The following is a 21,668-nucleotide window of genomic DNA, read 5'->3' on the forward strand; positions in this document are numbered from 1 at the left end:
GTTTGCTCTACTTGATTGTTTTTTTTTTGTATTTGCCTTACCTGATTGGGTGAGCCGTTTTTCTATTTGCCCTACTAGATTGGGCAAGCTGATATCAGGCTAATTGATTATATGAGGATTCACATCTAGGTAGTTATGGAACTGGTCAGCAGTCATTTGGAATCACGCTTGTGCAATAGTTCCATATAGTTAATGTTCATGGATAGACAAGGCTCCAGTTCCATAAAGTTAATATTCAGGAATAGGCAAAGCTATAGTTCCATGAAGTTAATATTCAGGGATAGGCAAGGATATAATACCATATAGCTAATTTTCAGGGACAGACAAGGCTATGGTTCCATATAGTTCAAATTCGAGGATAGACAAGGTTACATTTCCATATAGTTGATGTTCATGGACAGACAAGGCTACTATTCCATATAGTTAATGTTTGGGGATAGACAAAGGTACAGTTTCAGATAGCTAATGTTCAATGGTACACAAGGCTACTTGTAAAAATAAATTAGATGTTTGGATCGTCAAGTAGATTTCACAAGTTTGTCTCTTATCCTTTGTTCATTCATATATATATATATAGTTTGTTGTAAAAGATCATACAAGCCTTATGTGATCTCTGTCTTTGCAGGCCACCCCCAAGAAAACAGCTGGTTCCAAAGGAAGAGACATCAATGATGAAGATGATGATTTCCAGCCAGTAGATGTAGACCTAAACACTGTGAAGAACATGCTTGAATCCCTAGGAGCCCAGCAGGGGTTACCTGGCCCAGCATCTAATATTCTCAACACTATGGGAATAGTGTTACCCCCTCCAAAAGAGGATGGCTCCAGTGGGATGACCCAAACTCCAACAGAAGCTACTCCAAGTCCATGCAAGCCAAGAAGGCAGACCCCATTTTGATCCCTAAAAATCAGTTACATTACAGCATTGAATAATAGATATACCCAGCCAATGTAAAACAAATGAAGATAACGACTCAAGTATGTCTGTCAAGCTGTCTGTCCCACAACAATTTGACAAAATGATAATTTAAGACATAGCATTCACTTTTCTGCCACCACCACTGGTGCATCAGCAGCATTTTACAATTTTGGTTTAAGTTTTTTCATTTGCACATATTTTGTAAGCCCATTGATTGATTCTAATTCAGGGTTCCCACATGCTGAGGGAATTAGGAAACAGTTGGGAGAAAATCTTTTATTATCACCAGTATTGATCAGAGTTGGAGATAAACCAGAAATTCTCAGCTGCCACTTGAGGACAGAGACAATACATAAATAAATTGTAATTCAGCTGATTGTGAGTTAAATTTGTTGTATTCTTACAGGGATTTTGGAAGGTTGTGGAACTCTTCAGTCAGTCGAGATACAATTGCACTATGGATCATTTGGGTGCCTGCTCCAAACATATTTGTACAGTCACTTGAAGCATTCGTGTGTTCACTAGATTGATCCCATTCACTCCATATCTGTATCTTTTGTATGTATAATATATGAAAACCAGTCTATCATCTTCCCAAGTACCCTTTTTGATATCTACAATTAACAAAAATGTATTGTGATAAATCTTTGCTTATTATTTGGTAGTTCTTACTGGGAATATGCAGTTAAGTGTTATCATCAATACCTCCAACTCACTATTGTAATGAACTCTACTATTTTACCTTGCTAAATACATATAAATCTGTTGACTGTTGGGGCAATTTTCAATGCAGAATTCCATGCTCCTGGCAATGGTTGCATTAAATATAGTCTGTAGTCAGAAGACATTGAAAGTAGATTTTGGGGCTCCAACTGGAAATAAGCAGGGCTTAGGAAAACTACTCCTCTCATAAACTTGGATGTGCTGATGAAAACTTTATTACTTGTTCTTTTGGCCAAGGAAAACTTCAATACTGACTTGTCATTTGGGCCAAGTAAAACTTTATTACTTGTCCCTTGGGCCAACGAAAACTTCATTATGGACTTGTCATTTGGGCCAAGGAAAACTTTATTACTTGTCCTTTGGGCCAAGGAAAACTGTATTACTTGTTCCTTTGGCCAAGGAAAACTTCAATATTGACTTGTCATTTGAGCCAAGGAAAACTTTATTACTTGTCCCTTGGGCCAAGGAAAACTTTCTTACTTGTTCCTATGGCCAAGGAAAACTTCATTACTGACTTGTCATTTGGGCCAAGGAAAACTTTATTACTTGTCCATTGGGCCAAGGAAAACTGTATTACTTGTTCCTTTGGCCAAGGAAAACTTCATTACTGACTTGTCCTTTGGGTCAAGGAAAACTTTATTACTTGTCCATTGGGCCAAGGAAAACTGTATTACTTGTTCCTTTGGCCAAGGAAAACTTCATTACTGACTTGTCCTTTGGGTCAAGGAAAACTATTACTTGTCCCATTGATCAAATAGATACAGATGCTCACTCATAAAGATGAGTGCTTGAAAAAAATGTCCTTGAGATCTGCATAAGTGGATTTTTAAAAACAATTGCAGTCCATCTTTTTGTACAAAAGATGTGATTTTTTAGGGCACTCTGTTAGATAAAAATTTGCTTCATACCATCATACACAGTCAGACTCAAGTTAACTTTTTTATTTTGTAAATTTAAATGAATTAATCACAAATTTATATGAATTTCAATAGTTACACCCATTTCTAGTGATCCAACGTGTCATTTTAGTACATAGTCATATATCTAATACAGATGTTAGGATCGAGTCTCAAAACAAACAACTTTTGATTTAAAAGTGCACCTTTTCTAAGTCAAATATTTTTTATTCTGTTCAGTTAGGATCACCTTAAATCAAAAGAATTTCATCTAGTAGAAAAACATGAGAAGAATGGAAATATTTGTTTCAGAAAGTGTGGGAACCCAACCAATCTTGCTTGGCATCAGTTGTCAAGAATTCATCCAGTGATGTGCTTTGCTTGCCCCTTGGACCTTGATGTCAAGTTCACAGTATTAAAAAATCTGCATTCATAGAATTTACATGGACTTTTGTAAATATAATTCATTATGTTGTAGACTGGATATGATTTGCCTGATCAGTGTTTTTTCTATGGGCAGAAAGATGAAATCTAAAAAATGAAATATATTAAAAACATAATTTTATATATTTGCAGCTTTTATTTCCACAATTTTTTGCCTATAACAAACAAAGCCTTCAAATACCGTTGTGTCTTTATGTAAACGTATCTTTTTTTTGCTCAGGACAGTCTTAAAAATCAAAGTTATGAATGTTTAGGCATACATTGACATGCATACAAATGCAAGAATTTCTCGCAGAGCTATTTAATATAGTTTTTCTGAAATACTTTCTTGCAATATATTTCATTGTGTGACCACCAAACCCAACAGTAGATTGTAAAATTCACAAGATGATAAAGTGGAACTTATAAAATAAGGACTTTAAATTTTCCTGCAATATTGATTGTTATCTACATGAATGTAGAAAATGGTATTTGTTTTGGTTGTGAACCAACTTTTTGTTTGTCTTCTTTAGCTGAGTCTCAGATAGGGCAGCAATGGCTACCAAATTTACAGTATATACTTGCATATAAGTCCAGATGCACTGACCCAGATCTATAATGTACTGACAGATCTGGTTCTGTGCATTTTGTTAGGAGTAATCTGAAAACAATCAGGATCTTTGTTGTTTGCAATTTGACTTGTCTTATAAGCGGGTATATAAGGTAGGACTCATGTACTTTAAGTCACAGACTCTGCTTGGCCTTGAATACTTTAAATTATGGTCACCCACAGCACTCTCTCAAGCCAAATCAGAGAACATGCCTACACACCCACCACTTCCACATATAGTTTTGAAAATTCAGATAAAAAATAATGGTATCTGTCTATAAGAAACACAGTTTGCACATGTACTTTGTATACTTAAACTAAATATGGCACATAAAAAACATGCAATAAAAAGATTCTGATTGTCTGTCAGTTTTGGTTGACCACTCAGAACAGTATTTATTCTATTCAGCATATTGCATAATCTTGGATAGTTAGCACGACATTGTCTATGGGTCACTTTAATGTTGGAAAATAGCTTGGCAGTATTTAATGGTAGGAAAGGAAGCAGAATGTGATTTCAGGCATGAAAACTTGAATATTTGAACTAATATCAGTATGGTTTTTATTTAGCCCACATGTAGTATAGCTGCAAAATCAGTCAGTTAAAACTAAGTATTGTGGAAGCATTCTCCCATGTGTTTTTAAAGTAGTATTATGTAGACCCCACATGTACATGATATACAAAAAGGAATACGAGTCCCAGCCAAAATATGATTTGTTGACTTTAGGGTCAGTAATGAATTTTTTTTATCTATTAGCAATTACTGTCATTAAAATATTTAGTTTTTGATGTTTCATTTTAAGTCATAAGGCCAAAATACATGGTGTAACAAACAAGTGTTATGATGAACCTTGGGTGTGAATACTGTTGTAAGTAACACATCTTCTAGTATTCCAGTCCTAAATTTGGACTCTAGTCCAAGATGTACCCAACTTGTACTTGTAATAGTAGTCTGAGAGACAGAAAATTTGTTTCAGGTCTTTAGCTTGTAGTATTTTCTAGCCAAAAATGATTGTGTTCTTTTAAAGAAAGTGAATAAATCATTTACAGTGTTCTTGTATGAGAGGATCAGATTTGTTATTACTTACAAGCTACTTCCCTTCCATTTGTATTCTTTGCTCATTCTAGAAGTTAATAAAGAAGTGTGTTCCAGCTGCACAATTTGTATATGCCTGCCATAAAGAGAAGCATATTGCTTTATGATGTCCGTCAGTCTGTCTTTTACCAATTTCATTTCTGCATAATAACTCAAGTTGTCCACCATCTAAAATTACCAAACTTTCTGATGGCGAGCACAAAAGGTAAGAATGAATCCTATTAATTTCAGGGTTAAAGGTCAAGGTCTTCATGGCTGAAAGACCCAAAATTGGATTTTCACTATAATTCAAGTTGTCCAACATCTACAGTTAGCTTGGGGTAAGGAAGAACTCTGTTGATTTGGGGGTCAAATGAGAAAATATTAGGTCATTGTGAAAGTAGAAGAAAAATTGATTTTCACAAAACAACATTTCGGCATAAGAGGCATGCTTTGTGGAGAATAGGCACATGGGGTAAAGAAGAAGTTATTGATTTGGGGGTCAAAAGGTTTATAGTTAGAATCATTGTGGCTCCAAGAAAAATGCTTTGTGCAGAATAACTTGCACTCTAGTGTAAGTTCTTTTACCAATCTTAGTTGATGGCTTGCACCTAGGGTAATAAAGAAACCTGTAGAGCATGGGGTTGAAATGTTAGAGGCCACAGTCTTGGTAATTCTAAGAAGAAAATGAAGATTTCTGCATGTTTAGTGTCTCCAGGACCTGAATAGAGGAAGATGTCATTCATGGTACACTGGTTTTGCTGTTGAAGAAGATATTTTACACTTCTGTATTGAATCAAGTTTATAGTGAGTGCTTAAAAAATAATAATTGGCTTAGTTTTGTGAGGTTAAAGCCCATCTTGAAAAAAAACATCTAACAATGTCATAAATACATTTCTATATTACATCTATCTATCTTGCTTCCATTGTCTTTGTTGGGTGCTTCCCACTTTCGAGATGCATTCTTTCTCCCAATACAAGCATACTAAATATAGTAATACTAAACAGTTTTTGGCAAAGTCAAGGATTTACCCTCTCATCTTTGAAGTCACTTGCTATCAAAACAAAATTTGTATAGCCCATCAGCATGTATACATTTTCAAATTTTCCAAGAGGAGGGAAACCATATCACTAAAGATCGGTACAACAAAAGTCGATTCTTTTTCTATGATTACTGTATTAACTTGCTTATAAGTTGAGTGCAACTTCAAATTGCAGAGATTCAGATCTGCATTAGCATAATGTGCTGGCAGATCTGGCTCTGTGCAGTTTGTTACAAGTAATCAATAGAACAAACAACATCGACTTTGATCTGCCAGCGCATTATGCTATGGTGGATCAGGATCTTTGTTGTTTGCAGTTTGACTTGACTTTTAAAAGAGCATAGACAGGTTCTTCATGGATTCATACCAACTCCACCCTTCTACATGTGAAAATCCCTAAATCTTGTTAATAAAATTGGAGATATTTCATATTCAAGGTGGTAAAAATTGTATCCCAAATATTACTTTTAAAAAAGAGAAAAACAAACCATAAATTTCCCACAAAATTCTGTTGTTATGGTAGTTTTGTTAAACACATAAAAATGGAGCTAGGAGAAAATGGTCAGCTATTTATTGATGATGTTGGCCATATCTCAATCCAGTTAACAAAAATTCACTTTGCCTACAACATGAAATCATGCATTCTTGGTGCCATTTAAAATTACAAGGGAGAAACCTGGAGATAAAGTTAATAATCTACCCATAGCCAATCGTATGAAACTGTTTAGTGCCACTGTACATTCTACAGGTTGTCAGATACTCCCACTATATACTTGATTGAGGAGTTGAAAATTCACATGCCCAACTCAAAACAGTGAGTGAAAATTTCTAATGAATTTTCCATTACTCACCCAATTGACAAGTGCTTATTCAGGACTGAGCTGTGTTTGTCTTGAATAAAAAAGATGTTCTATCTAGAATATTGCTCACTGTTCCATAAAAAGTCAGTCCTTGCTCCCAGAAGTTATTTTCCATCATTTTCATCAAACTTATACGTAAGTACAAATAAATGCTTACCAGAAGGAATGCAGACTAGTTTCAGTTTGAAATTACTTCCAATTGGGGGCCCCCGAGTGGTCTAAAGCGTTCTCCGTTATGGATCACGTCCATCTCACCTCTGTCTGCATGGGTTTGAGTCTCGGATTCGGCCAATGTGGGTATGTGAGTAAGCTTGCCAGTAGGTTCTCGTGGTTTGGTGGTTCTTTCTGGGATTTTCCCGGGTTCTTCCTCCACCATTAATAATGGCCACCATGTATAGTCTATTGTGTGCTGAAAAATGGTGTTAAACCCCATAACAACTTCCAAATGGTGTTAAAAAGTTAACAAGTTCTGAAAATGATCTTTCACTCAACTGGACTGAATTAGGTCATTAATACCATCAGCTTCTATATTTCTGTAATAGCTGGTTGAGTATGAGCTTAATTTTGGGGAGAACAATTTTTTGGTACCTGTCTGATTGGGTGAGTATGCTTTTTCAGCTCTACTAGACCATGACAGCTAGTTCGTTGTCCATTTTCCATCTGTAAATTAACATACAAGTTTCTTATCATTAAATTAACATACAAGTTTCTTATCATTAAATTAACATACAAGTTTCTTATCATTAAATTAACATACAAGTTTCTTATCATTAAATTAACATACAAGTTTCTTATCATTAAATTAACATACAAGTTTCTTATCATTACTTCTCCTAAACTATTTGGAGGATTATCATGAAATTTTATATGCACATTCATTCCATAGTCTATTTGGTCCTAAATGAAAATGGTGCCACTCGAATATCCAGTATGGCTACCAGTGGCCATCTTGAATGTCTTGTTATCACTGCTCCTAAATGAACAACATGTTGTAACTAAAAGATTTCTTATGACCCTGAATGAAAAGGGCGTCAATCTGATGTACAATATGGCAGTCATCTTGAAAATCCTTCTGATTGGAAAGTCATATTGAAATGGAGTTCTCCTGAGAAGACACACAGTAAGTCCTAAATAAAAATGGTTCAATCCAATTTCCAATATTTCTACCACAGTGGTCATCTTTAAATATTTTCATCACTACTCCTCCTGAATGGATGGTCATATCAAGGTGGGATTTTCACTAAAATCCTTCTTATAATGTCTGGTTGGTCCTACATGAAAATGGTGCCAATCTGACCTCCAGTATGGCTGCTACAATGAACAAATACAACGTCTTGTTACTTTTAGTTCTGCAATCAAAGTGGCTAATTTGAAAATCTTGCCACTGAAGAAAATCAGATAAGATTTCAACACTTAGTGGGTTTAAAAAAAGAGACGATCTTAATCTTAAATCCCTGGAAATTCTGCTCAGACAAGAGTGTCATTCCCTTGAGGGGACTTTTGTTTAAGATTTTTCAACCCCTGGCTAATTATTAATCACAGACTACCTGTTATTCCTTGCTGCATGCAAAAATGAGTTGTCTGTGGAAGCATGTAAAGTACACTTTGGGAGTTAATTTCATTACATTTATATTCCTTGTATACAGGAAATTTCAGATGCATATCAGCAGCATGTTCTGCAAAAAATAGGAACCTGACAATAAAAAACCATGGTTTATAAAACTAAAAATCACTGAATTTTAGGGACTGCCTAGAAAACTATTTGATTTTAAACAAATCTGGAATTTTGCCTGAAATTCCTTGAATTTGAATTGTGAAGGATTACTAAACAATAAAACTGAATGTATCTCTTTTAAATTAAATTATTTTTTACTTATATATTTTCCAAAATAATGGAATTTTCAAAAATGGGATAAAAGTTTGCCAGTGTAATTTTGCTTAGTAGTATACTAATTTTAGATATGTGCTTTTCCTTCTACTTTTGTACATATTTATGCCATGAAAAATAAAGTAACAAGTGAAAAATGTTCAGCTTCCAACAAAAAAATACTAAAATTTTTAGACGATTTGGAAAACTTGTAATGAAGTCCTGAAAAAAAATAAAACAATATCGGGCTGTACAATCCATGAAAATGATAAATATTACCCACTGGATATATAGTTTCTTATTTCAGCATAAAAAGATAAATGTTTCTTAAAGTATACAGGAATAACTATATTTTTAAACTGGTACATATCAAAGTTTTACCCCAAACAGTGGAATGTCATGCATTTGCACTTTATGGCCTTTGAACCTGGTGACCTTGAAATTATTTTCCAATGGTAACGCTGCCATATGTATCTTGAACATCTGAATGTTTCAAATTTCCACCTACAGTAAACATGCAATTTATGTGTATACATGTACTGCATTCCTGAGAAACCTCGCATGTCAGATTCACATGATTCAAATCCATCAATGTGGAGCGGAGTCATTATCTTTGTCAGACACGTCAAAAAATGGTGGTACCTGCTTGGGATAAGTATGCATATATACATAAATATTGTGTGTCTTGGGGTGTATTTTCTGCTGCAGCTTAGGTGTTGATATTAATTCGTGTAAATGCGAGATGCAGGTTGCGTAAATTGGGAGTTTATCGTATTATCATTACTCATGTTTTTAAATGACAAAAGTGTAGTAATAGGATCATGTTTCCTGGGTATTTTTAATCATGCATTTCATATTGGAAAATTTTAATTCATGGAGAAGAATAATTTAAAGGTTAAAATTCAAATCCTCCAAAGTAAGCCTGAAAAATGCTATTAAACAGTTCCTGGCTATGGCCAAAGTTAGTCTGAACAGTGCTATTATGGTACTAAACACTTCCTGGCTATGGCCAAAGTTGAGGACGTCACCTCCAATCTTTAAAGCCACCCCTTCAAATGAAGTGCTATTATGGTACAAAACAGTTCTGGCTATGGCCAAAGTTGAGGACGTCACCTCCAATCTTTAAAGCCACCCCTTCAAATAAAATGCTATTATGGTACTAAACAGTCCCTGGCTATGGCCAAAGTAAGCCTGAACAGTGCCCTTATGGTACTAAACAGTCTCTGGCTATGGCCAAAGTTAGCCTGAACACTGCTATTATGGTACTAAACAGTTTCTGGCTATGACCAAGGTAAGCCTGAACAGTGCTATTATGGTACTAAACAGTTCCTGGCTATGGCCAAAGTAAGCCTGAACAGTGCTATTATGGTACTAAACAGTCCCTGGCTATGGCCAAAGTAAGCCTGAACAGTGCTATTATGGTACTAAACAGTCCCTGGCTATGACCAAATTAATAATGAACAGTGCTATTATGGTACTAAACAGTTCCTGGCTATGGCCAAAGTAAGCCTGAACAGTGCTATTATGGTACTAAACAGTTCCTGGCTATGACCAAATTAATAATGAACAGTGCTATTATGGTATTAAACAGTCACTGGCTATGGCCAAAGTAAGCCTGAACAGTGCTATTATGGTACTAAACAGTTCCTGGCTATGGCCAAAGTAAGCCTGAACAGTGCTATTATGGTATTAAACAGTCACTGGCTATGGCCAAAGTTAGCCTGAACAGTGCTATTATGGTACTAAACAGTTCCTGGCTATGGCCAAAGTAAGCCTGAACAGTGCTATTATGGTATTAAACAGTCACTGGCTATGGCCAAAGTTAGCCTGAACAGTGCTATTATGGTACTAAACAGTTCCTGGCTATGGCCAAAGTAAGCCTGAACAGTGCTATTATGGTACTAAACAGTTCCTGGCTATGGCCAAAGTAAGCCTGAACATTGCTATTATGGTACTAAACAGTTCCTGGCTATGGCCAAAGTAAGCCTGAACAGTGCTATTATGGTACTAAACAGTTCCTGGCTATGGCCAAAGTAAGCCTGAACAGGAAAAATAAAGCAGATCCTTCTGTTATTACCATCTTTACACCTCCACTCTTTTACAACGTGTGGAAATCCTTTAAAAATTTTAAGCAGCTTCAGTTATGTCCCAGATCTTATAGAAAGTGGACCGTGAATGGGCTGAACTCTCACAAAATCTGATCACTATGAAAATTTGAGACCATTATATACTCACTCAAGTCCAACTGCAAACTACACAGACCCAGGTATGCTGTTGCATACTGTGCTGGCAGATCTGGGTCTGTGCAGTTTCTTAGGGGGCAGACACATTAAACTATGACAGATCAGGATCTGTGTTGTTTTGACTTGACTTATAATCAAGTATATATGGTAAACAAAAACTGAGCCAGGATAAAATGGGCAGATGTTTATGTGCACTGGAAGGGGCCCTGAGTGGCCGAGTGGTCTAAAGCGCTCTCCGTTGTGGATCACTGCCATCTCACCTCTGTCTGCATGGGTTCGAGTCTCGTATTCAGCCAATGTGGGTATGTGAGAAAGCTTGCCAGTAGTTTCTTGTGGGTCAGTGGTTCTTTCTGGGGGTTTTCCCAGGTTCTTCCTCCACCATTAATACTGGCCGCCATGTATAGCCTATTGTGTGCTGAAAAATGGCGTTAAACCCTACAACAACAAAATGTGCACTGGAGGTGAAAAGTTAAATCTCAAGTCCAGCTAGCATAAATACGTTTCTGCACTAGAATTGTCCCCTTGTGCATACAACAAGAAATCATACATTCTTGACACCACTAAAGTTACAAGGGAGAAACATGGAGATAAAGTATGGATGTTTCTTCAATAAAAAATTATCCTGTGGTTAATCATACGAATCTGTCTAATGCTGCTTAAAGCATATCAGATTAATTTTTAGCTGACCTGGCTGTAAGAATAAGTGAGCATACGGTATGGACCTGTTTCCACTGTCCAACCATCGAAGATTGCTCACTACCTCATTGGAGGCCATATTTTTGCTCTCAATTGGATAAAAAGTTTGAATATAAGCTTACACCATCATGATCTTGGACAAACTCAGTGATGTATTCACTTAAAATAATGAAGTGATCAGCTGAGATTATTACCACAGTGGAAGTAAAATTTCTGGTCTCATTTTAATCATTCTTGAGACCAGAAGACTTTTTGGTATGATTTTATTCAGACTTTAAGGCTTTCAAGTTTGATGATGAGTTAGAACCATGCATATCAGCATACATGCATACCCCCCTGTAAGGGAGGGGCAGGAGTTTTCCTCCCATGATGAGGAGTGCCTCTGATCCCTCCTGATATTAACTGACATTATTTTAAGTCTTATATCTGTTTAACTGTAGAGCTTGTTAATGCTATGGAGACCAAATTTGTATTTTGCTGAAACCTGGTAAATAATTTTGTATCCTGGTCTTAAGCACATCAAGTCATGTGCTTTTGTTTTTCCAAATGCATGTACATGTGCTGAACATTAAGACAAATATGTTAATGAGGGTAATGGGGTGACCTGTCGACCCTAAGTTCACAAGTTTTATGCATGAGAAAATAGAACATAAACTAATTTGATGATATTACTGCATTATCACATTTAATCAATGTATGATGAAATTGACAATAAATATCTTCCAATTATGGCGTGAAGTAGGCATACAGTATGAATATGCCTACAGGGTACAGTTCTAACAAAGTGTGTAGCAACATCAGGAAATTTCTAATTCATTACTTTCTAGGAAATTTATATTTTAGTCCTAGCATTATGGCAAGTGTTGCTATTGCTAGTGCAATGATATGCTACCATGAAATCTTTTTGTGGAATAGCACATGAACTGGTTGGTAAGGACAGGACATTACATTTGCAACTGCATTATTATATTTGATTCAACTGGGGCGAATTGTGGGATTTCTGGTTTTGGTGTTATCAAAGTTGGAGTGACCTTAAGTTGCTTTGAGACAGTATATTTCTTTTTGTTACAAATCTATTGCTGTTGTTGTTGGATTTTATAACATTTCCATGAGACACAGCAAAGGACAGCAAGGGTTTCTTTTTAAAAGTAGTTCCTAGTGGGTGGATACCATGACTGAGATGACAGGTCTGAGATAACCAGTAAGGTTAGCAAAACAGACAGATTTCTCTCTCACATGGGTGAGAATTTATTTTCTTTTCCAATGCACACAGGTGACTTATGTCTTAACTGTATCAAAGTAAACCAACAATATTTAACACTAGCAAGGGCCTACTACTACTCAGCACCTCATCATGGCAGATCCCACAATATCATACTAATATGCAGATTTGTGATTTATTTTGTATTAAATGGTGCATCATAATACACAATCTTGTTCTTTCTGGCTATGGATATATATATATATATATATATATATATATATATATATATATATATATATATATATATATATATATATATATATATATATATCCCCTAAGTGATAGTAAGTATACAAAAAATAAAACTACTCCGTTTCTGCAATCAACATAAAAGTACATCTCAACGTCAATATTCTGAGCCTGTCTATTCATGCTTTCAGACTGGTTTTACATGAAATTTTAACTTTTTCATGTGCCCAGCTCATCAATAAACTCTGATAATGAAAGTTGCTCTGGGCCAAATTACCATCATTACTTAGTCTTCACTGGACAACATAAAATAGGCATCAATTAACAAAGAAAAGAGAGAAACAATGGAACTATATCTTTGTATGGTTTAATTGGTATTTATTAAAATAAATAACATCAGTAGAAATAAATACTTCAATATATTAATCACCTCTGAAACAATCAGCAAAAATTAGCATGAATACAATTAAAAGATAATCCGTTTAAACATTCATATTCAATAGCTAAAGCTTTTCCACCCGAGACGTGTACAATGACGCTATTCCAGTGGAGGATTTCTTGGACTATGTGTACTGTATATACTTGCTTATAAGTCTACTCCAGCTGCAAACTACACAGACCCAGATTGCATAATGTGCCAGCATATCTGGGTCTGAGCAGTTTGTTTTGTAGGAGTAATTAGCAGAATAAACAACACAGACCCTGATCTGCAGATGCATTATGCTACAGCATATCAGGATCTTTGTTGTTTGCAGTTTGACTAGACTTATAAGCAAAGAATGGTATTTTAAGGATTTTACCCATTTCTGATGTTTGTACGCCTTTCTTAAAATACCTCATCTTGCTCAAAACTACGTGCCCAGGGCTATGAGTGCACATACTAAATCATACATACACATAAATAGCAGGTACTATATACTCGTAAGCTTGGTCCAACTTCAAGCAACATAGACCTGGATCTGCCATTGCATAATGCGCCTGCAGATCAGGGTATATTTTCTTTGTTCTAATGATTACTCCAAACAAAACAACATTGACTTGCATCTGCCATGCATCATGCAACAGCAAATCTGGGTTCATGAAGTTTGCAGTGGGATCTGACTCATACATGAGGTATGTACAATGCTTGCCAATAGGAGTGGCTCTTTTGGGTGTGCTTAGTAGTAATGCAACCTAGGAAACTACTAAAGGGTGTATAACCTAAACATCATTATGTATAAAAACATAGCATTATCTTTGTTTTATGTTTTTCACACAATTAGAGAATATAAATGTTTTGCTTGCATTCTAGTCTACCTTACCCATATTTATTTATATATTACCACCTTTACTTTGCCGATAAAGTATTTTAAAGTTGCATCTTGCAATATGCATAACAAAATAAAAGCTTCATAATTTAAATTATAAAGTTTAAACAAACATTAAAAACTATATCTGACTTATCTGCTGACTCATTGCACAAAATATATATTCTAAAGTACTTGTTAGTAATGTTTTACATTAATAACTGGGCTTTGCTGTTTGAAAAGGAGCCCTACTTCTAGCAAACTGACATGTACTAAAGAAGAGGTCAAGACCTTAAATCAGGTACCTAATGACCAGAGTGAATTTTAAACTAGACGTAATTAAATATATATCGACTAGTAGTAAATAAAGGTTTTATAATTAAGTAATGAAATACGATCGTAATGATGATTATCTTAAATAAAATCAAAATGGTTGATAATTCATGAGTACAACATCTACAGATGACTTATATTTATAAATAAAACAACTCTGTAAACCCTTCATGGTAACATGCATGCTATTCTTTCGATCAATTTTGCTGTGATTTAAATTCACTATTAATACGTACCAGTACTCAAAAAAGGAGGGCAAAACAAATTGCAGATGCCAGTTTCTTGATAATTACTAGCATGATGTTGAGAAAAAGAACTGAAATTTGAATTCTAGTACCATAAAACTTGACTATAAAGGACATTCTAAGAACCAAATTTTGACTTTTATGGACAGGTGTCCTCTGTATACAGGTTACATATCTAAGTGTATTTAAGAAAATGCTTTTACAAATGTCCTTTTTAAACTCATATCATTTATATAAGGTATCAATGATGTCCGCTTTTCTAAAATCGACAGTTACTTCCAAGCTCAAAATGATGTGATTAATACATTATGACATCATTTTGTACTTAAACATATCACAGCACATTGGAAAAACCAATGTAAAATGTATTACATAACAAAATGTTTTTGTATACAGCTCAAATAATCATAATAACAGTCCTGTATTCAAGACTACTGGAAATCTTTAGCAGTTTATAACCTGTCATAAATCAGCTGTGCAGGGTTTCTGTTGTGGAATACTGCTGTGATCTCAATAATCGTGTGATTCAGACAAAAATTTACTAACCAACATAAACTTTTCTATGTATAACTGAACAGGCTTCGATCTGTGCAAAGTTGATGCATTTTTAATTATTCATTTATCTATTCAGTTTTGGGCAATTAGCTACAGGGTACTTTTGCCCATGTGATGACCTTACATGGTCATAAATATTCCACAATGAGAAGTACAAGAAACTGTATATTCAGTTATTACTTATTATTCATGGCTTGGGCCCTTTTCTATGTAGAAATTTAAATTTCTTGTTTCAATGTATATGGAAATTAAAGCAAGCAAAATGCAATCATGTCTTGGAATTGTACAATAACAGCCTAAATCGGAATATTTTATATAATTAAAATTATGGAGAGAACCTTCAAATGCCAGCATAGTTTGTATAAAATTAATTCTTGTGTATATTTACATGTGGGACTTGCAAGAGTAGAAGGGATTGTTTATGCAAGCAAAATTATGTCCCCTCTCCCCACCATGATGATAAATGTAATTCTGTGAAACTTGTGCTCAACAGAAGGAAAGTAAGAATATAGCAAATTGAATGATATGAAATTTTCGTTAAGCATAACATTTACAGTCCCCCACTTGCACGATCAAAGGGCATTATTATGGAAAGGTGTGGTTTCTACAGAGGTTTAAACAGGTGAAAGGTACAAGAAATGTAAAAGGTGTCCATTATACAGAAATGTCTGCTAGAATAGTTTTCGCTAAAACTGAGTAGAAGGATAAAGATAGTTGCTTATATGCTAAGAAGACTTTCCTCACCCATCTGGCAACTGCAATGCATCACCCCCCCAGTACATACAGAATATTAGACCAAAAAGTACCTCCAAAAGAAAATTAAAACAAATAAGGCTCATGTAAATATTCCTGAGTTCACAAATTTGTAATTTACAAAATAAATGAAAAAAATTGATGTATTGCTTCAAAAAAAATAATATATATATATATATATATACACACACACACACCACTTTTAATTGTAATTGCCAATAAAAGTGAAATCTGTCTACAAATACTAATCTAAGGCCTGTTAAATTGTAGCCTTTGTGTATAGATGTCCTGTTTATACTGAGGTTAAATATGTGTACTGATTAATTAGTTTCATAAATGTCCTTTATAAGCAGGTGTCCTTTATATGGAGGCAATGCTAAAACAGGTATCAATGTATTAAAGAGGATCATCAGAAAAATGAATTGCCAAAATGCTTATAAAAGTATCTATGGAAACTGGAATTAGCATATCTTCAAAACCGCAAGGTGAAAAGCTTAAATGTGAAGAACATGGAAGAAACTAGCTGGTTGGCAGTCCGTAATAATAGGAATCTGCTTTACCCACCAGTATATATTATAGCACCAGTCAACTTGAAATAAATTAGTTGACAATATTATAATGACATTGTTTATAAGCCAGCATATATTGAAAGCATCAGTTACAAACACGAAAGAAAATAGCTGGTGGGCTATCTGGTATGAACCACTTTATATGCCAGCATATATTGAAAGCATCAGTGTTACGAACACAAAAGAAAATAGCTGGTGGGCTATCTGGTATGAACCACTTTATATGACAGCATCAATTTAATGCTCACAAGTTACAGTATTTCTCCTAATGTAATGCCAGGGGTATCCTTGTCAATTTTCTAAAAGGGGTGAGTGAAGGACTTTTCTAAAGAAAGACTTTCTTCAAAAAATATTTGTCAAATTGTGTAAAGGCGGGACATGAGCAGGTATGGATTTATACTTTTTGGATAAATACAGTACAAGGTTCTGATGCAATCAACATGAAATATCTGATAAATAGAGTAATAATATAATAATATACCTTATATTACATTTGTGATGGCAATAAGCACTAGATTAATGACCATGTCTGAGATGACTTTTTATGGCATCTTAGTAATCCATACATTATTGAAATAATTCATAAAAATGCTATAATCATGCTCAATCACACAAATTGGAATCAATTAAAGGACTGAAATAAAAACATGCACAGTACTATGATTATATCTAAGAAGACTAGAAGACCAACTTGCCTATATAGCTAGATATAAAAAGGACTTTATGGTGTATATGACACACATTTTTAATAAGAGAGACTTGCCTGTATAGCTGGATATAAAATGAACTTCATGGTGTGTATGTCATATATTTCTAAGAAGACTAGAATAAAAACTATCCTGTACTTCTGGCATGGGTTTCATGATTATGAATGCAATGGAAAATCCTTTGACCGAGTAATGGTTATTTGGTAAATGCTGTGACCTAGTAATGATCATTTGGTAAATGCAGTGACCTAGTAATGATCTTGAGATAAATGCTGTGACCTAGTAATGATCATTTGGTAAATAATGTGACCTAGTAATGGTCTTGAGGTAAATGCTGTGACCTAGTAATGTCTTGAGGTAAGTGCTGTGACCTAATAATGGTCTTTTGGTAAATGATGTGACCTAGTAATGGTCTTTTGATAAATGCTGTGACCTAGTAATGGTTGTTTGGTAAATGGTGTGACCTATTAATGGTCTTTTGGTAAATGCTGTGTGAATGCCAGTGTGGAGTGATGTGATCACTAGAGTATTTGTATGTGCAGTACTTTCTTTACTAAAGTGATGCATCTTTGGTTTCTCCACAACAGTGCAATTGCCACACCAGTAAGTGAAATGTTTTGATTAAACTTTGTTGTTTAGACCATTTAACACAGTTTATTTTTTGGTAGGCCCTGAGAAAACAGATACTCTACATGTGTTAGCATTAATTCAATGATTTACGGGCAGAGGGCATTTATGGTTAAATGCTTGATCCTGACAGAAGAAAATGTAAACGGAAGATAACATGATCTGCTTTAAGTACTTGTAATGTCAGCATCCATGTTATAATCATGAACACATATAAGGTATGAATTCTGTACAAGACCCTGAGCAGGTGGACTGCTGCCTTCAATGTATTAGATTCTGAGCAGGTGGACTCATGCCTTTAGGGCATTGGGTTCTGTGGGATGCCCTAAGCAGGTGGACTCATGCCTTTAGGGCACTGGGTTCTGTGGGATGCCCTAAGCAGGTGGACTCCTGCCTTCATAGCACTGGATTCTTTGGCAGGCCCTCAGCAGATGGATTCGGCCTTCTTGGACACTGGATTTTTTGGGGAAGACTGAAGTAGACAGACTCCTGCCCCCAAAGTATCCTCTTCAGTATATTAGACATACCATGATTGTCAGCATCAATTCAATAATCATATGTATATTACTCAGATTGTCAGCATCAATTCAATAATCATATGTATATTACTCAGATTGTCAGCATCAATTCAATAATCATATGTATATTACCAGATTGTCAGCATCAATTCAACAATCATATGTATATTACTCAGATTGTCAGCATCAATTCAATAATCATATGTATATTACTCAGATTGTCAGCATCAATTCAATAATCATATGTATATTACCAGATTGTCAGCATCAATTCAATAATCATATGTATATTACTCAGATTGTCAGCATCAATTCAATAATCATATGTATATTACCAGATTGTCAGCATCAATTCAATAATCATATGTATATTACTCAGATTGTCAGCATCAATTCAATAATCATATGTATATTACTCAGAATGCCAGCATCAATTCAATAATCATATGTATATTACTCAGAATGTCAGCATCAATTCAATAATCATATGTATATTACTCAGAATGCCAGCATCAATGCCATGACTGTAAGCCTTGAGCAGGCAGACTCCCATCTTCTCAACCTGATTTCTCTAAACTTCTCAAACTTTCTCCTTACAGATTTGCTTCATTTTGCTTCTAATACTTATTACAATGTTGAGAATCTCCTTAAAGGCAAAAATTGTAAAAAATTAACTATAAAATTAAACAACAGTGTCTAGAACAGCACATGTTTAATAATCTTCTATGTAGATAACTGAAATTTATTTTGCAGAACCCAATTTTCTTCTTTCAGTCCCAATGACCTTGATCTTTGATCTTTAACCCCAGAATCAACAGGCTTCTTCCTCACCCCAAGTGTAAGCTGTCCCCAAAGTTTGGTTCATACCTGTGATGTATAACCAATGGTATTTTGCACAAATCATTTTTCAGTTTTTTAGTAAGTGACCTTGACTGTTGACCTCCAGAATTGATAAGGTTCAACCTAACACCATAGCAATTCATCCACACATTTTGGTTGCTGTAGATGATATAGAATTCAAGTTTGTCCACTGAAACCTTTTTTCTTCTTCCAGTCATGGTGACCCTGATCTTTGACTTCCAAATGGATAGGTTTCTTCCTTATCCCCAATGCAAGTTTACAAATTTTGGCAACTGAAGGCTGAGAAATCAAGTTATTGTGCAGAAACCAGTTTTTACTATTTTTTCACAATGAACTTGACCTTTGAGCCCAAAAACGATACCATTTTTCCTTACCCCAATGTATAAGCCATCCACAAAATTGGGTAACTGTAAATTGTGGTGAACAAAGAGTTCTGGGGAAGTACCAGTTTTCTTCTTTCAGTCACACTGATCTTTACCTTCTCAGCCTGAAATTTCTAGGGTTTTTCCTTACCCAAAGTGTAAGCCATCAACCAAGTTTGTTAACTGCAATTGGTGAACAGCTCAAATTATTGTGTGAAAAATGAAATTAGTGACAGATGGATGGACAATATAATATCATATACTCTACCCTTTGGGAGCATATAAAAACTTTACACAGGAGGAATCATTTTAGAGCTTTATTCCTCAAAGATGCTGAAAACCTGAATATTTCTCAGAAATTAAACAGCTCTGTGCAGGACATTATGTTGCATGTTCAAATGAAATTCATTGTTGCCACCCAAGTAATAAGAAAGACTTTTTTAAAAGCTCAGATGAGAAAGAAAATTTGAGAGGTTTCGTGAAACCAAGGCCTGATATCTTCCTTGGCATATAAACAGACATGCTAGGAATGCTATCCTTGATTCTGTAATCATGATTCAGATGATCAAAATGCAGCATCAGTGTTATGACCTTGAGATGATCAGAATGTCAGCATCAGTGTTATGACCTTGAGATGATCAAAATATCAGCATCAGTGCAATGACCATGAGCATATCTATGGTGTGAATTCTTTGGTAGGCGTTTAGCAGACGGATTCCTGCTCCCAGAGCATCTTCCTCAGCATAGCGCACATTCTCTAGGTCCTCCACATGTGCAGTTCCAATTATTCTGAAATTAATTTCAAAAATACAGCAAGATTAGTTACAGTTTTGAACTTTACAGGCCTGATGATGCCATCTTGAGTAAAATGACACTAAAAGAACTATTAACACTGTAGTAAAGAGTAGCTGTACTGAAAATTAACAGTTGAGAAGCTGGCTGTACTGAAAATTAACAGTTGAGAAGCAGGCTGTACTGAAAATTAACAGTTGAGAAGCAGGCTGTACTGAAAATTAACAGTTGAGAAGCTGGCTGTATTGAAAATTAACAGTTGAGAAGCAGGCTGTACTGAAAATTAACAGTTGAGAAGCAGGCTGTACTGAAAATTAACAGTTGAGAAGCTGGCTGTACTGAAAATTAACAGTTGAGAAGCTGGCTGTACTGAAAATTAACAGTTGAGAAGCTGGCTGTACTGAAAATTAAGTTTCACTTAAATAACTGAAATAGGTTTTTGAATAAACCATCTTTCTACTTGATTTACTTACAAGTTGATATTTTGTCTCATTTACTATCTTAATCATATTTTTGGAGTGCCAAAAATAAATCATCATTTTTATGTAAAAAAAACTTTACAACGAAAGTAATTATGATAATGGTACAGGTTGGGAATAGCAACTGCTATTTTTGTTTTTGTAAGTGGACAATTAACAGTTCATTTTGCATTGTAGATGCAATTAAATCAAAATCAGTTGGGTTTTTTAAATGTGTTTTATGAAAATATTTTTCCTTACTAGGAAAAGAAAAAGCTGTTTTGCAATGTCAGTGAAGAATTGATTGAGCTGTTGTACATGATCCGTGTGTATAAAATTCAACTGTTTGATGGCTGTTCCACTTATGCAGGAATGCATTTTTTTCTTCAAATGTATGCTAAGATATTCTAATTATTCAAAGATTTCATATGAAAATGATACAAAATTCCAAACTGCATCTATGAGTGACTACATGGTGAAGGCACCATCCCTGGGTTCCATGTATGTTGTACTGGAACAGCCTTCAGCTTCATTGGTACGTTAAAAACAGACTGTTCAAAGACTATTCAAACCTTCATGTAAATAAAAATGTAAGAAATGTTACTTTCATTAATCAAATTCCCTCAACTATAGTCTAGCCTTTGGGATTTGCACACTTTTTTCATACAGACTCAACAATAAGCAAATCATCGCTTTTGTTTTAACAGACCAGTGATAATGCAGCACACTGTGTCAATGTGAGGTGTGAGTATTACTGCAGCGTTATTCATATAATTTGAACTTTGAAATCTGA

At 34.9% G+C, this 21,668-nt stretch overlaps 2 protein-coding genes across 2 annotated transcripts in view; one reads left to right on the forward strand and one right to left on the reverse strand.

The window, feature by feature from the left end:
• LOC149802942 (protein ecdysoneless homolog) overlaps window positions 1–4,632 on the forward strand; it is a 105,843-nt gene extending 101,211 nt beyond the window's left edge. The window contains exon 14 of the mRNA XM_089952456.1: window positions 626–4,632. Coding sequence (XP_089808582.1) covers window positions 626–898 — 273 coding nt within the window. The 3' untranslated portion in view covers window positions 899–4,632. The remainder of the gene's footprint in view (window positions 1–625) is intronic.
• Window positions 4,633–13,160: 8,528 nt separating this feature from the next.
• The window catches only part of LOC149802943 (uncharacterized), a 28,907-nt gene continuing 20,399 nt past the window's right edge, over window positions 13,161–21,668 (reverse strand). The window contains exon 8 of the mRNA XM_089952458.1: window positions 13,161–20,414. Coding sequence (XP_089808584.1) covers window positions 20,264–20,414 — 151 coding nt within the window. The 3' untranslated portion in view covers window positions 13,161–20,263. The remainder of the gene's footprint in view (window positions 20,415–21,668) is intronic.

Source organism: Sinohyriopsis cumingii, chromosome 3 (assembly GCF_028554795.1).
Source record: "Sinohyriopsis cumingii isolate HCF-2022 chromosome 3, ASM2855479v2, whole genome shotgun sequence".
NCBI classification, from domain to species: domain Eukaryota; kingdom Metazoa; phylum Mollusca; class Bivalvia; order Unionida; family Unionidae; genus Sinohyriopsis; species Sinohyriopsis cumingii.